The sequence below is a fragment of the Macrobrachium rosenbergii genome, chromosome 48 (genome assembly GCF_040412425.1).
Source record: "Macrobrachium rosenbergii isolate ZJJX-2024 chromosome 48, ASM4041242v1, whole genome shotgun sequence".
Classification (NCBI taxonomy): domain Eukaryota; kingdom Metazoa; phylum Arthropoda; class Malacostraca; order Decapoda; family Palaemonidae; genus Macrobrachium; species Macrobrachium rosenbergii.
In genome coordinates this window covers 35724331-35742375 of record NC_089788.1, presented here as the reverse complement: position 1 = coordinate 35742375, position 18045 = coordinate 35724331, and the positions used below count along the sequence as shown (strand labels likewise).

The 18045-nt window shown below is 37.8% G+C and overlaps 1 protein-coding gene across 8 annotated transcripts in view; it reads left to right on the top strand.

Annotated features, from left to right (window-relative positions):
• Positions 1-18045, top strand: part of LOC136831342 (E3 ubiquitin-protein ligase RNF185-like) — a 137428-nt gene that overhangs the window by 57646 nt on the left and 61737 nt on the right. For all 8 annotated transcript variants that reach the window (XM_067091643.1, XM_067091639.1, XM_067091638.1 and 5 more), the window contains exons 3-4: positions 13574-13705; positions 14177-14358. In XM_067091643.1, the coding sequence (XP_066947744.1) occupies positions 13574-13705; positions 14177-14358 (314 nt within the window). The remainder of the gene's footprint in view (positions 1-13573; positions 13706-14176; positions 14359-18045) is intronic.

The window sequence follows — 18045 nt, the reverse complement described above, 5'->3', positions numbered from 1 at the left end:
ATGGAAAACTTATCCAACCTAAGAAAGTTGCAGAAAAACTAGAACATTTCTTAGAAGTAGAAGGTGGAAAAAACTATTCCCCTCAGTTTCAAAACATTTGAAGGCTGAGAACGCCCTTGGCCTGACTGAGAAAAACTGGGAACCTTAACAATAATGCTAAATTTATTTTTAAAAAAATTTACAGCATATCTTAGAAAAATCAAGTTTCTTTTATATATATATCAGTGAAATGTGGGAAACAGGGATCCCGCCAAAGAGCTGGAAAATTGCGCTGATCATCTGAGTAAAAAAGCCAGATCAGGATGACTCTGCCTTCTAGCTACAGGCCAATAACCCTAGGCAGCAGTGTCTGTAAGCTGGTGGAAAAAATATCGATACCAGGCTTGTATGGTATCTGGAAAGTAAAAATCTTTCACTCTACAAATTTGGATTCAAGAAAAATAGATCTACAATAGATCCCTTGTTTAAGTTATTAAACCAAATCCAGCTGAGTTTTGCTAAGCAGTGTCAAATATAAGGGTTTTTTTTGACATACAAAAAGTACAGTATATGATACAACTTGGTGTTTTTATATTATAAAACCATTGTTTAATATGGAAGTAAAATGAAATGTGATTACTATACATATATTGATTCTTTTTTATCAAAGAGAGTTTATAGAGTAAAAGTTGGGATCTACATGTTAAATCCCTTTCTGCAAGAAGAGGGAGTCCCTCAGGGTAGTGTTCTCGGTCAGTCTTCGCTGTTGCCAATAGTAATATTGTGGAAAATATACATCCACCATGAAGAGGTTCATTATTTTGTAGATGAATTGGCATTATATTGTACAGCATATGTGGTGCAAAGTCTTCCTGTCAATATATGCAGTAAACAATTGGGCAGATGAACATGAATTTAGATTCTCTACAAGAAAAACAGGTGTCATCAAGTTTTGTGGACATACATCTAATGAAGCAATCCCAACTCTTACACCAAATGGAAAAATTTTATGCCCTATTATGCTAAAGAAGTAAAATTTTTAAGTATGGAAAGCTTGACAGCCAAACCACATCGATCGTCTAAAAGTGAAAGTTAGAAAATCATTAAATGTTTTTCAAGTGCATCTAGTTTTAGTTCGTGTAATGACAAAATATCTCTCTAAAGACTGGTATTTAGAATGAATCTTACCTATAGTTAAAGTTAGCTTTATCTTCACGCTGGTTAGTGCGATCAGCATTTAAAACAATCAAAATGCGCTTGGCTAACCTGTTCGGACTGTCTCTGTAGTCATCTGTTTCCCACCAGATGGTGCTGGAATGTTTACGTTCTTGTCATATTTCTTCACGTTGACCTGTCACACAGACGGTCGGATCGGCTTTAGTAATATTTTGATGATTTCTGGCAAATTTTCTCTTGTACGGTAGTGTGCTTGTTTCTGTTTTTGCTTTATGTCATCTACAACAAGCAGAGATGAAAGCTTTAGGCTGTATAGGAAGGGCTTTATGAAAACCTAATGTTTAGATTTTGTTAGATGGCCAGATAGCCTATGTTAGACTAGCTGCTCAGCCATGAGTTTGGTTCTCTTGACATGTATTTGAATGATCTGGTGAGAGGATGTAAATTTTGTGTAGTATCGGAAGATGTTAGAGGCCAATATTTATGTAGACAATTAGTTAGGGTACACCAAAAACCTACTCAGTTTTTTTTTGTCTTCCAGTATTCCTTCTTCTCCATTAACCTACCTGATAACATAGGTTAATTCCTCTCTCTCTCATTCTGCTCCTCCTTCTTTTGCTCCCTATGCGGTTTAGGAGAAAAATAATAATTGATATTCTTTTATTAGTTAGTATTTCAATAAAAAATATTAGGGCCCCCCACCAGTTTTTGACCTTTTTGGTTTCCGTTGCGAGAGTGGTGTCAGATCATCAGCATCTGTCTGTAGCCCTCCCTCTGGACTGCCCTGCTTCAGTTGGTTGTGTTCTCTGACAGGGAACCAGTTATGTCTTGGGACCAAGGTTCTGTGCCCTTCGACATCTCTCTCTCATCCATTTTCCAGTTCGGGAACTCCCTGATAAGTTAGGAGTTTGTCTCTCTTATTCATTGGCTTCAATGTTGCCAGCTGTGACAACCTGAAATCTGCTAAACTTAATGGTTTTTCCTCTAAGTTGGCAACACTGGCTCCTGTTCCATCCCTTTTGGAGAGTGTAATGTGATGTAGAGTTAGGAATTCAGACATACTGTATTATGTCTGCCTGAGTCTTTGTGAGCCATCTTGTATTCATCACCTTGTGACATTTATTCCATTTAGTATGGCGGCTCTTCCTTTTCCACCGCTTACTTATCTATAGTGAGTTAGCCTGGTGATTGGTGATAGCTCAGTTCTGGCTTCCTAAGTATTCAAGTATTCACCTTCTGGATGTATTCACGGTAACACGGCTCTGACTTTCAAAGGGTTACGTGGTGACATCATGCAAGAATCCTCTTCCTTCCCCACCTCTGGTACTTACTACTGACATCCCGTTACATCTTTGCTGATATTTTGTGGTCCTCCAGGTAGACATGAGGGGTTTCACGGAGGCCTTGTTTCAACCGTGGTTTGATTGATTCTCCTTTAGTATTTAAGCGATCCATAGCTCATGTTGTTCCGTTTTTGCTACCTTTTGCCAAAACTGAATCCGGTAACTGTTGCTCTTTAGTTTACTTCTACCTGGGCTCCTGTTAAAACAAATAAGAAATTAACACTGATTTTGGTAGGGTGCGTCATCATGAATGTAGAGCCTTTGGGAAATGGATGAACAGTCGAAGAGAAACGGAAAATGTTTAGTGTATGCTGACTCTTGGATGCCATTGCATCTTACAGTTTTGAAGCTGCTTAGAGCTGGGTTAGGTCGTACATACGTTATATATTTTTCACCTCCCTCTGTTCACCTTGCAGTTTCTAGTTCTTGGACCTCGGAAGCGAAGATTCTTCTATTAGGTAAGGTAATTTGGCCTAGTTGTGAGGTGAAAGTACCTTTGAATACAGTGTTTCTTTCTTAATGCTTGATTGCAGTAAGAGTAATATTTAGTTGTATGTAATGTTTTTACTTGCATTTGTAGATATGTATGTGCTGTATATGTATATACAGTCTCGGCTGATTGGGTGGGTGAAGCCTACACATTTTTCCGAATATGCGAACCTCCCTCTGAACATGATATTACAGGAAGAATGAGTAGGCACTGTCAGGCGACATCTGGCAACCCACTCCTCTCTCCCTGAGAGGGGTAGAAGTTCCCAGTAGCTGCCATTCAATTATATTGGATTATTTTCCAAATTTTTTCGTCCGCATGGACTTGTGAGTTTGCTGTTATTTAGCCTCTATTTACTGCTTTTTTTCTTATTATGAGCCGCAATAAGCTTTTGTCGAGTGAGAAAATAAGTCAGATAATTGCTCTGCATAAGGTGGAAACTGCAACTAAGGATATAACCGATGTTGTGGGCATTAGTGAGCGAACTGTGCAGCAGCGGTGGGTAAAAAAGTTCAAAGATGGCGGTTCAGAGGAACTACCTACACGTGCCTCGCACCCATTGTCGATCTAAGATAAGTCCTAGGATGCACAAACTGATAAAGAGAGAGGTTGATAATAATCCCAGGATCACTGCCCATATCCTCAAGGAAGAAAATCTTGATTTACTTGGGAAGTGGGTGAAAGAACCATTCGTACCTGTGTTAGCAAGACTGGGATTTCGTGAACGCTGCCAGGCATTGCCCCTTACTGACCCTTAGACACGGGAAGAGAGAGATTGAGTGGGAGGAGGACAGATGGAAGAGTGTTTTGTGGGCCGATGAAGCCACATTTAGTGTGACATGCAACAGGTGGGGAAAGGTTAAGAGGAGGGATGGCAGTAACCATATGACCCCAAATTCGTGGAGCACACTGTAAAACACCCCCAGTATTTGAAGGTATGGGGATGTTTTTCATTCTATGGTATGGGAAAACTTATCATACTGCCTAAGAATCAATCAGTGAACAAGGAAAATTATTTTGAACTCCTTGTTGATCATCTGGAAGAATGTTTTGAGGTCACCCAAAGTGACTTTTTACAACAAGACAGTGCCCCTGCCCATACTTCAAAATTAATCAAGGATTACCTGGATTTTTGTGGCATCAATTATTTTAAAGACTTGCCGGGTAATTCCCCAGACTTAAACCCCATAGAGAACTTGTGGGGACCATGAAAGCCCAGTTACGCAACTGTGACATGTCCTACATCACCAAGCTTGAGGTTTCACTACTGGACATCTGGGACAATCTTGACCCAGAATTGCTAAAGAAAATTGCCCTTTCTGTCCCATGACATCTCAAGGCTGTCATAAAAGCCAAAGGAGGCTCAACAAAGTATTGGATGGTGGTAAGTACAATGTTTTATATACAGTAGAACCCTGGTCCTTGACCGTATTAGGACTCAACATAATCGGATTTCAACACGAAATGTTGAGTAAATTTTGCATCAGAGCTCAAACAACAAACCGGAATCTGACCCGATGAATCATATGATGTTTGTAGAAAAAAGAGTTTCGGGCGGCTGCTGCTAGTTGGCGTTGTTGGTGGCGTTCTTCCCATGGGTTTTTAAAAGCATTTAAAGCCCACACACGCTGCTGCTGCTGTTGTTTGGAGAAGTACACCTTTTACAGGTATATATAATTTTTTGGGGCTTTCTGCACCGAATTTTCATCCAATCATGGGTCCCAATATGTTAGGGTATCATAATATTTACTGAAAGATGTTTTACAGTGATTTTGTACACTATTCCAGTAGACTCTGTATGAAATTTACCTTAAATACTGAATGTAAACAATGTTTATATAATTAGTAACGTGATACACCACCAGGATGGCACTGTGGTTTGTTTGCATCTGCTCATGCCACAAGCTGCCGAGTTCCGACGCAATTTAGGAAATTTTTCTTAATTGTATGATAACAGACATACAGTAATTCAGCTTATAAATACTGTATTATTAATTTACTGTTATAATCAGGCTTGTTTTTCAATGTTATCATTATTAACAACAGTTTTTGTGTGTACCCGTTACAGTACATTCTGGTAGTGTCTATAGGCTAACAAGCCTAGCCTATGGCGCTCAGTCTACCATCGGTAATACGGCCGCATTGGTCGTAGGCCAATTTTTTTTATACAGTATGCATTTAAAAATGTAAAAAGTGCTTCTGATATGGTAAGTTATTCAACTCTGAACTTATTTAATTGTAATTTGTGTAATGTTTTGTATAAAAAGGCAAGGTTGGGGTCATGAATGGTGGTCAGGAATGGATTAATCCATTTTCAGTTATTTCTTATGGGAGAAATTAATTCAAAATTTGACTAAATCAAATCTCGACGCTTCTTCTGGAACGAATTAGCGTCGAGGACCGGGGTTCTACTGTATTTTTTAAATTTTTTATTTACCTTTCAGTTTTTTTTTCCCTTACCAACTACCCAATCAGCCGAGACTGTACATATGTAGTATAATGATGTCTGCTCTGTCTGTATTCCCCCACATTTGTAGCTGTGTTATAAGGCATATAGGTAAAAAATCAATATAGGCTAAGCTATCCCATGCTTACTATACCTTAAGCAAAGGTAACATAGGCCTAAATGCCACAGATTAGGCTTTCATACCAAAAAATAAATACTGGCCTCATGGCTTCATGGACAAATTTTGGGACTTAGGGGTGGATATATCAGTCTATAACAGATAAACAATACATTGAAGATATGATTATGATAATAGTTATATTAGCCCTGAAGATGATAGACTTACTTCTGAGGCTAATGGGAGGAATGTCTTATTCCTTTTGCAACTGTGTTGTAAAGTAACATAAACAGTTGTGTAAAATCTTATAGCTACCCCTGGTCAGCCATTAGTAGATGTTTTTGACAGTGGTCCATCATTGTCTTCTTAACCCCTAAGTATTAAGGCCATCACCTTAAATGTCTCGAATCAGGAGGTTAGAAATTCTTAGCACTACCTTTGAGTTCTTACCTCTATGGAGTAGCCCCTACAGCCTTTTTTGCACCAAAGTTCTAGGTAGAGTTTCCCAATTTACTCTTGAGTTCTGCATCAGTCAAGTTCTGGCTTATAAAGTACTCACAGTGAAAATTTGACACATGTGACCTTAACTGAAGTTTTGAACTCCCAGTTCAAGTGGGTGGAGGCTTTGTGGATCCTCAGAAGGGTGTGTGTGTGTGCAGATTTTCTCAAGTGTCTGGCAAAGTGTCAAGTAGAGTAGAACATTTGATAGTGATGGTTCTCAGGGAAAGATACTTTGCACTTTTTGTTATATTTTACCCTCATCACATTCCTAATATCCTTTTCTCCACACTCTTCACACTGTGAGGTTTAGCGGTTGCTTTGATGGGACAATTGTTTGCTGATTGTTCCCTTGGTGGGTCGTTGTCTCCATACCTATTTTTGCTTCTTTGTTGGGGGAGTTGACGTGTGTTGCCTTGTCTTCGACAGCGTCAGTCAGGTTTAGAGCGGCAGAGAGTCAAGAGTCACTGCAGCAGAGCAGCAAAGAGTATTTTTGGATGGACAGCAGGTATTATTTACCTGTTGGCATTGGCAGCAGGAGGATGTTCGGATGACACAACTGTGTTATCGTGTTGAGAGGACTGGTTCCTGTTTGAGGCAAACATGCTGTCTCGACGACTCAGCCTTGGTCATTTGTTTGGTGGACTTGTTCCTGTTTTACAGCCAGTTGCTGTTGTGTTGGCTTCACGGTGTTCATCTGTTTGATTTCATCCTTGTCGACAGCGGTGACTGTCTCGACATCTCTACTGAGATTGTCTGTTTTTTTGGTGTTATTACAGTGAACCCCCCGTATTTGCGGGGGATGCGTACTGCACCCCCCCCACGAACAGCTAAAATCTGTGAATACTTAAAACCCCTCTAAAAACACTTAGAACTGCCCATTTTGATTGTTTAAACACAAGAAATACCCTGTAAAAATGCTTACACCTGAGTATTTAGATAGTTTTATCACAAAAAGTGCATTTATTCATGAAAATTATATGAAAATACAGTAATTAGTGAATATTTCTCAGTGAAAAATACCACGAATGGGTGAATTTTCCGCGAATAATGGGTAGATGTGTTCCACAGAGAAACCTGTGAATCGTGAGAACGCGAATACGGGAGTTTACTGTAATTTTCCGATTGTGTGTTACGTATTATGCAGTTCGAGTATTATTGATCATACTGCTTTTGTATTATGTTTTGTGCTGCTTGTTTTTATATTTGTTATGCTGCCTGTTCATGTTATGTGTATGCTGCCTGGTTGTTGTTCAGTGTTTACTGGACTTTTGCATTTTACTGGCTCATGTATTTGAGTTTGGTTTCTGAACCTGACTCACCTGTATATTTTGTAAATAATAAATTAATTTTAAGGTTATTTATTTGTTTTGTTCAGCTCCTTCCGCCTTTGTTTGTCACCTTCTGTCAGTCATTCCAGTCCCATTTCATGTTTTTATTTTGAACCTGCTGGTCTCTAAATGATGAGACCATTACAACACAGAAACAGTCAAGTTCAGAGTTTGGAAGGGTAGTTTGGATAGTTGTTATGCAATGAGGCCATTGAGCCATGGGTATTTCCTGTATGAACAAGTTTATTCATATTACTCCCTTTTCAGTGAGTCATTCAGTTGGGTCCTGGCAGCTTTTCAGAATGGTAAAGTATAAGTTCTGCCAACATGTAGGACATTTACCTCTTCCCGGTATTTTTTCTGTCAAAGTAAAGTATTCTCCCGAGAGTTGAAGTCTTACCTGTATGGATTCATCTTCTTGGTATCAGAGTACTGTAGTTCTCAAATATTTGGACAACTGGTTCGTTTTCTCACCAATTTGTTATGATGAGAATTTTATTTTTTGTCTAGCCTTAGGAGTGGACATTTGGCAAGGTTGACTATCTATGCTTTTCTAACCCAGTCAGTTGTTTATCTGAGGATGAGGATTGTCTATCTATTGTTGAAAGGTTTTTTCGAGCAGATAGAAGGATAACATTTTCTACCACTGTTGAGAACTATATGGGTTGGTCTGTAGGCCTCAAGAACCTTTACACTGTCCTCAGATGTCTTGGAGGCAGATTGAGGGGCCATTCTGAGAAACATTTGATGTCAGGAAGTGGAAATGTAAACATCCTACAGCTCATGACAGTTTAGAATAGTCTTATGCAAGTCTCGGTTCTTACATAAGAATTTTGTTGAGGCTAGCAAAGAAACTACCTTTTCCTGTGGACAGAGTCCAATGGTGTCATTCCATTTCCTCGTTTTGTTCTAAAAAGAAACCTTGATACTGAAAACCAACTCAGCAGTAAGGTTTGCCGGAAGTTGTGGAACCTTTAGGGAGACCCAAACATCCATCTGTTCACAACTGCCTTAAACACTAAACTACTCTCCATGCCAGGGTCTTCAGGCATGGGCAGTGGATGACTTCCTTCTAGAATGGTCAAATTTAGAATTTAGGTTTTCTTCTGTTGGCTGTTTTTGAGGAAATACTCAAGTTATGAACTTTGCACAACACAGGATGATTCTGATAGGAAAGATCCTTTCAAACAGTCTTATGTGAGAAGATTCCATCAAACCTCCACATGCTTCACCTGACTACGTGGCGATTGCCATTGTCTGTTACAAGCTGAGGGCATTTTTAGAATGGCCAAGGAAGCAATCCTTTAGTCTAGACTTGTGTATCAGTAACAGTGGTCAGTTTATTGATCTTGGTGCTTGCCCAGAGTGATATCCAGTGCCTGTTCACTAGATAGCCTGATTTAAGTTCTGCCAGTATCTCAGGTACGTAAAGCTGTTTTTTGTCAGAGCGATCAAATCATATCGCTTTACATTGCATTCAGTTCAGCATCATACTGACTGGAATACCACTCACAATTTAAAGTTTGAAGAGGTTTTCTCTCTTTTGTGCTGGAAATTTCAATCTTCCTATAAAGGTTTTTTGGTGAAATTTAGATGTCGTCCTCCAGACTTTAACATACCTCAGTTTGAGCCTTTTGATAAGGCATCACTTAGGAACTTTGAAGAGCCTTTCTTTTAGCTCTTGCTGTGGCAAAGTGTGTTAGTGAGCTTTAAGCCCTTTCTTATACATGGGCTTTGTTCTAGTGGCCACCTCTCCCTCTTCTTTCATTGCATAGAGAAAAGATATAGAAGTGAAAGTCCTTCTCAGATTTGTGACAGTGCCTAATTTAACTGCTTTGGTAGGCAGTGAAGAAGTGGCTGTCTTATGTCCAGTTAGAATTCTTAAGGTTTTAGTGAGCTTTAAGCCCTTTCTTGTATGTGGGCTTTGTTCTAGTGGCAACCTCTCTCTTTTCTTTCATTGCTTAGGGAAAAGACTAGAAGTGAAAGCCCTTCCCAGATTTGTGACAGTGCTTGATTTAACTGCATTGGTAGGCAAGGAATGTCTTATGTCTAGTTAGAATTTTTAAGTGTTTACATGAACAGACATAACCTTTTAAGAGGAGTAGTTAAGTATTTTTCTCTGGTGTTAGGAGACCAAACACTCTTACGTCCAAGAATGCTCAGGTCAGTGCACATAGAGTTGAATCCTGAGCTTTTACCATTTTTGAAAATTGTCCTTGTGGCTTCTGTACCATGAGCACATCTTTATTTCCTTTAAAACTTTCGCTAGAGAAGGTTGTCCTGCAGCTCAGGGGAGATGTAACTGTTGTTGACTCATATTATTTGCGAAATGTTGAAGTTTAGCATGGGGTGTAAAGCCCTTAGTCCTATCCTTGTGGCGGGGACGCTTTCTCCTGAACCAAATATGATAGTAACCTTGCTTTCTATCTTATCATTAGTTGTTAAGAAATCCCCACTATTGAATATGGGGAGCATGAAGGTGTATAGGTGCATAGGAGCACACCTTCATATAAGAAGGTGGTAGTTGTCTTTAGTTTTGGACTGTCAGTTATGGGCTTTTGACTCAGGCACAGGAGTCACTAGTACTCTATCTTACAAAGATAGAGTCCTTTTTTCCACAGGAGTCACTAGTACTCTACAAAGATAGAGTCCTTTTTTCCCCTATAAGGATCCTCTGACAAGTCTGGCTATGAGGGCCTTACACCCTGTTGTGGTTCCAATGTCTGGCGACAGTACAGGCGGGGATCTTGAAAAGCTTTTTTTTTCCCTCATTACAAAGCTTTTAGTTTGCTTGGCTGAACATTGTTTCTTTGGCCGCACTAAATTAACATCCTCATTCAATTCAGTGTGGTAGTCAGCTAACTTTAACAGTAGGTACTGTAAATTAATTCCAAATAATGATAATTTTCATAAGATTAATTTTTTGGATGCTTACCTACTGTTAAAATGGAAACCCACCCACACTCCCCACATCTTAGTGAGTGGTCATGAAGAATTCTGACAAGAACGTAAACATTCCAGCGCCACCTGGTGGGAAACAGGTGATTACAGAGACAGTCATAGTGAGTTAGCCAAGTGTCATTTTTTTGTTATTTTGTATGCTGATTGCACCTAATGGTATAAAGATATAAGCTAACTTTAACAGCAGGGAAGTATCCAAATAATTAATCATCATGAAAATTATCATGTTTTGGTAAATTGGAGCTGTTCTGGTTGAGCCTAGGGAGATGAGAGTTTGCCCAGTTTCCTTGCTAGGCAGCTACATCCAGCCAACTGCCTTTTGATGACTCAGTTACTTATGTCAGCTATCTGAAGTAGCTGTATAATGATAAGCAAGCTTGCATCACTGACCTCCCCAAATGACAGTGCCATGCTGGTTTGTGATCCATTTAATATCACTCAACAATAGAATCTCATAGACTTGCAAAAAGACACAACAGCTGAGTCAAGATGCAGAAGCAGAGGATGCCAGCAGCTGTGAATGAGTGCGGAAATGCTTAAGAATTACCAGTTACAGTGGAAAGATGCGAGTTGTTCTTATTCACATTTGGAAAGATGTTAAATTGCTCTTACTCACCTTTCCAATAGCCTGTTTACTTGAGTTGGGATATTTCTTAACTTGTTTAGACTTAACAGTTGCATCATTATTGAGAAAAGAGGCAAGCCAAGTCTTGCTCTGATGATGCTGGAGCCAAACATTCACAAGTTGGCATTCCTGCATCAGTGGCAGGAATCACATTGCAAAGCATTGTAAGAAGAATATCTTGACTGTACATTAATTCTTTGTTGTCATATAGATATTTTGAGTTTTTTCTAATAAAATTTTCAGCCAAATTATGATGTCCACTGATTTACAAATGTATCAGGAGTTTCAAGTCTACAATTTTATCCAAACTGCAATCAGTACTATATCGACTTTCTAAGGTGCAGTAACTCAGTGAGGCCACAAGAACTGAAGTTTGCTTGGAGGGGGATGCAGCCATAAAAAAGGTGACAGTCTCTGCTCTATGACACTGGCAATATAGGTTTGGTGATGTCAGCCACTACTCTCTTAGGTGGTTCCTCCATTAGTGGCTTCTTCCTTAGTGGTATTTTACTGGTGCAGTCCCTTGATGCAATCTTTTGGCAAATTTTGTATGACCTGCAAAGTTTGGTGCTGTCCACAACTACAGTCAACAGTCTTCTTAGTTCCAGGATGACCACCAACAATGGACTCATTGGGCAACATCATTTCACCACTAGGATTTGTCACACTTCTCCTGACACCTTGTTCTGGAAACCACAGTATAATATGCTGTTAGAATCATTTGACTTGAAAGTTCCTTCATCCTTTGTCTTGTATTCAGTGTCAGTCTTGGCTCTCATCCACTGCTTGGCTAGACTGGGATCCTTCTGCTGGACTTCTTTTAGCTGGTCTGCTCCTACATCTGGGATGGTGATTCAGTCATTTCTTTGAGGTCCTTTGTACATGGAGTGTTTCCAAGAATAAGGTCATAAATGGTGTTATCTAGATACATTTCATGTAATTTTCCTACATAGTATGGAGTGTTCACACTAATCTCTATAATTGAATATCTATAGATGCTCCTATCAGTCATTGGCTCCTCAGTTACTATACTTCTATGCACAACTGTACTTCATACCCTTTCTCTTTGCCTACTTAACCTTAAGTAATGGTACCACCAGTTGAAATATCTCTGTATCCTAGCTACAAACTGATAAGCAGTGTGACTTCAGGCCTAGTCGTATGGAATTTCTTCCTAAATCCCTCCTCAGTCTTCTTATCTCTCTTTAACAGTACTCTCTCTAGGCTATTACAGCTCAAGTCTTCATCAGAAGGCATGCTAGAAAGAACTTGCAGATACTTTCCTGTTAGTATGGACCGAGACAGACAGCACACTTGTCTCTCTGCTAGCCTTGGCTCACTGCAAACCTCTCAAATCTTTTGATGAACTTGCCCATGTCATCATGCTTCTCATTGAATCACCATAACTTGGGCTTTCACTGGCTATAGGGGTGCTAGTGCTGCTGCTTACCTGTCCCTTTAGAGATCCATTACCAGTTTTTGCTTTCTGTCTTTTTACTTGAAGTTAATGTTCCTGCTGTCTTTCAGCTTCTTTTTTGCCTCTTCCCTTGCTTTCTCTTCATAGGCTCTATGTCTTCCTGCTTATTGTCTTGGCATTTCAGTCTCAGCTCTTGCTGCTTCACTTTCTCTTTGTCACTCTGCTTAGGCTAGGTCTTGTTGCTGGGTTACAAATTCTCCTAAATGCACATCTTCAAAACCTAAAGCCATGCTCAGGTTGATGAACTTTGCTATCTCTGTTCCTATAAATTATACTCACACTTAGGCTGATACTCTAGAATCACACCAAAGCATTGCCATTAAAATTAATTTTGGCAAAGGTGGCAAAGTTTGTCACATATTGTGTGGTGTATAGTTTGTTAGTGGAAGTGGCCAATGGCTTTATACTTGGTTTGAATACAACACGAAGTTTAAAAAATATAAGATTTACTTAAAACATATTATGACATGTTTTCCTTCAGGCTGATAACAACTTGTGTAAGTGGTTTAACAAAGGGTCTTCGGCTCCTCTGTAAAGTGAACACCCATATAAATTCCATTGAACTGAAAACTCTATTCATTTTATCTGCTTAAGATAACTGAGAACGTGAGTAATCAGCTCCTGGCAGTACACATGCACTCCCACATAGTATAGTGTGTCATTTTCATTAACTCAGCCAACCTAGAAATATCTTGAGTTGACAGATTGTGCAGATTATGCTTTTATATATGAATAAGCATACCAGATTTTCACTGATATCTTACTAGATAATTGTTTCTTCAAAAAACTAGTTGTATGTATGAAATTAACATATATTAAATCAAGGTTGTCAAAGATACAAGAAAATCAGTGATTTCATCTATTCGTAAAACTGCAACTTTGAAATGGTGCTAGGGGAACTGTACAAAAAAATTAGTAATTCATAGATTCAGTCTTTGACAAAGCTTGTTAAGGGGGAATAATCCAGATCCAGGAAATATGATCTGAGTGCTACACCACTCAGTCAAAATGTCTGTTTGATTGATTGCATCTTCCACAAGGTTATGCAACTCCCAGGATGTAGGACATTCTCTCTAAGGAGTAGAGGATGTTGTACCTAAATGACGTGTCATGTCTCTTCTCATTTCAGTTGGCCCTGTTTGCATCAATGGCTGGAAACAAGACCAAATAACCAAACGTGTCCAGTGTGTAAAGCAGCGATATCACGTGAGAAAGTCATTCCATTGTATGGCAGAGGTTCGGGAAATCAACAAGATCCAAGGTTAGTGATGGTTGCTTTTCATAAGAATGTTTTATGACTTACTGTAAATGAATTCCTTCACAGTCTTTCTCTCCATTCTTTACAAATTGTGCATCACCAGGTTATTGCATTAGGTCAAGTATTTTCTTGGCCGTTGTTTTCATTGCCAATAATTCCTATAAAGTTACATGGCGGTTTGAAAGTCAAAGAGTTGTGTCTATTATGTATTAGTTAAAGGATGCTTGAGGCAATAGAAAAAACTATGGTACAGTAAAGTAATATTATAGCTAACTATTATCCCAAATTAAATAGTTCCAGCTTAGATAATTTTCACTTAAGGTTTATTATGCTGGCATAGTGACCAGTACATAGTCCTTGAAATATCCAGAGATAACTGTACATCTACTGTACAGCTAGCTCCAAGAGTGGGAGGCTTTGATGTAAGAATGTGTATTGAAATGAAAATGAGATGGTTTCATTTTATACTTTCAGGGATAAACTACCTCCCCGTCCTCCTGGTCAGCGCACGGAGCCAGAACCTCAGAATGGTTATATGCCAGGTTTTGGCTTTGGTGAGGGTGGTGGTTTCCAGTTCCACTTTGGTATTGGTGCCTTTCCTTTTGGAATCTTTACAACATTTAATAATTGGGGTGGCGGCGCAGGAGTCCCTCCTGGTAAGTGCTGAAAGTATTTATTAATTTGATGTCATATTGTATGATATTATATTGTGATGCAGAAATATGGCTTTCTTACTTACAGAAGATGCCATTTTGAAAAGACTATTTTGTTTGTCTGTAGACTGTCAACCAATCATGAACTAGTTTCTGAATATAAAGAATTTAATTTAGTAGTATTTTTAGCAAAGGCCTCGGACACAAATCCACAAAATTTTGTCAGAATCTTTAATACATGTATTTTTTTTTTCATCCAGTGATTACAGTTTTTAAGTACTGATCCATTTGGTAAGGTATAATTTTCATTCATGAGGGTACATCTATTGGCTGAGTATGATTGTCAAAACTTTTGACCATGTGGCCTTTCTAAATTGGTAATTCTATATTTACTGGTAGGAGTGGAGATTTAGAAACAGAATGATCATGGACAGACCTAAATTTTCATATCCATTGAAACGCTCAGTATTGAGGGTGATTGTTGAGAATAATATTAACGAAGAGTTTATGAAAACTTGCAGGACAGGGACACTACAAACAGACAGAAACTTGAAAAAAAGACAGATCAAATTAATCCCTGAAGGCTATATTTTGTAGCAGAGAAAAGCTGTGAAATTTTGTTTTACATCCTAGAAATGTTTTACCCATGTCATATCTTGAAAATTGTTCCTGTTGTATTCAGCAAGACAGTAAATGAATTTATTAGGATGAAAAAATTTGAAAGGAAAATAGTTGTGCCATCTTGTTTCCTAAGTGATAAAGTTGTTTGCAACTTTCAACATTCAAAAGTTTGCTTCATGCTTGGTATTGCCTGAAATCACAATAATAATTCATTCACAAGATTGGACAAAGCAGAATGAGCATCTGGAGGAAAATAACATGAATTACATTATTTCAGTAAAATACAGGTAAAGCTAGACATAGCAAAAAAGATAAGCTGCATATGTGTACTGGAAGTAAAGATAATGCAAAATCATCAAGTGAAATTTCAGGTTGACTTGGTTTTGGACTACAAAAGGTATTTATTATTATTATTATTATTATTATTATTATTATTATTATTATTATTATTATTATTATTATTATTATTATTATTAAGTAGCTTAACTAGACTACATAATCTTAATTGTAGACTTCCATAAAGCTCAGACTAAGGATTTGTTCTTGGATGACTTAGATTAGTACTAGGTAAAGTGAAGAAGTTGGACAGCTAGTTTGGAAGAGACTAAAGGGAGCACCTAAAAGGCAAATGGAAGTAAGCAGTGCAGCTGGAGCTGAATGGATATTACAAAAAAACTCTAGTACTGTATACATCTGGCCATACAAGACAGTCTGTGTGTGGTTCTCTACTACTTGGTGTACTTTTCTTAAGTCTTAAAGATCACATGGTCATTAATGAGGCTCTCTCTCTCTCTCTCTCTCTCTCTCTCTCTCTCTCTCTCTCTCTCATATATATATATATATATATATATATATATATATATATATATATATATATATATATATATATATATATATATATATATATATATATATATATATATATATATATAGTAGAAACCCCAGTCCTCGACTGTACTAGAACTCGACATAATCGGTTTCAACACGAAATGTTGAGTAAATTTTAAGCGTCGGAGCTCAGAAAACAAACCGAATCCGACCCGATGAATCATATGATGTTTGTAGAAAAAGAGTTTCAAGTGGCTGCCGCTAGTTGCCGTTGTTGTTGGCGTTCTTCCCATGCTTATTTAAAAGCATTTAAAGCCCACACATGCTGCTGCTGCTGTTGAAAAACAAGCCAGATTATCACATTAAATTAATAATACAGTATTTATAAGCGAATTACTGTATGTCTGTTATCATAAAATTAAGAAAAATTTCCTAAATTACGTGAACTGGCAGCTTGTGGCAGATGTAAACAAACCACAGCGCCACCCTGGTGGTGTATCGCGGTACTAATTACATAAACATTCAGTATTTATGGTCAATTTCATACAGAGTCTACTGGAATAGTGTACAAAATCACTGTAAAACATCTTTCAGTATTATAATAAACATTCAGTATTTATGGTCAATTTCATACAGAGTCTACTGGAATAGTGTACAAAATCACTGTAAAACATCTTTCAGTAATTGACCATAAATACTGAATGTTTATGTAATTAGTACTGCGATACACCACCAGGGTGGCGCTGTGGTATGTTTACATCTGCCACAAGCTGCTGAGTTCCGACGTAATTTAGGAAATTTTTCTTAATTTTATGATAACAGACGTACAGTAATTCGGCTTATAAATACTGTATTATTAATTTAATGTGATAATCTGGCTTGTTTTTCAATGTTATCATTATTAACAACAGTTTTCATGTGTACCCGTTGCAGTACATTCTGGTAGTGCCTATAGGCTACCTAGCCTAGCCTATGGCGCTCGGTCTATCATTGGTAATACGGCCGCATTGGTCATAGGCCAATATTTTTTATACAGTATGCATTTAAAAATGTAAAAAGTGCTTCTGATATGGTAAGTTATTCAACTCTGAACTTATTTAATTGTAATTTGTGTAAAGTTTTGTATAAAAAGGCAAGGTTGGGGTAATGACTGGTGGTCAGGAATGGATTAATCCATTTTCAGTTATTTCTTATGGGAGAAATTAACTCAGAATTCGACAAAATCGAATCTCGACACTTCTTCTGGAATGAATTAGCGTCGAGTTCCGAGGTTCTACTGTATATATAAAGTTTTTCTTCTCATATTTAGGAAGTGTTGTTGTAATAATGCACCAGTCTGGAAATTCCAAGTAAAAATGTGTGTGCTAATCTTTTTTTGCTGCTGTTTTCTCAGTTTGAAATAATTTATCCTTCAAGAAAAGTTTCATTACCTTGTTTAATGTTTAGACCCACTCTTTCTTTATTTTTTCACTTCCAGCATGGGTGAGATGGGGCATTTAGATGCCTCTCTCATCAGCCTTTGTATTGTAAGGATTGAATTAAGATATTGTTTATTTAAGATTATGTGAAATGTAAACAGCAGATATTTTGAAGTCGTTATGTAGTTTGTAAAATGGTGTTTCTATGTTAGAAGCAGAATATTTCTTTGCATGCTTGAATTCTAAGAGTGATTGAAGTCTATTCATCATATGTATATTGTCATTGGTGAAATTGAATGTAATGCCTACTAAATTAACTTGGTTAGTCACTACCATTATAAGTATGAACTTGTAACCGTTTCTGGATACAAGTCTTCTTTAAGTTCAGAAACTTATAGCAATGGAGAATTCAACGCATTGAAAGTTGTTATTTTTATCGATAAATGGACCTTACAATGTACTGAAAAAACAGAATATCTTTTGTGTGACTCATATGTGGTTAACATGGTACCTTGAAACTTTTTCCCAGCAGGTTTCCTAAGCTGAATTTTCTTTGACTTGTTTTTAGTACAAAACTTAATTTTATCAGGATGTATGCCTTGCTCACCTTAGAAGTAGATTTATATTTTTGTGTGTGTGTACTGTATTTTACGATTCAGACAGTACTTGTAATTCCTGGGACATGCAATGTAATGAGTCAGTAAGCTGTATGTATTGTATATGACTTTATTCATCCATTTCCCCATTTTAAGTGGATTTACTTTTATTCTATTGGCACAGTTCATCTGACAGAAGGAAGAATATCTTCTGGGTTTCATTTGAA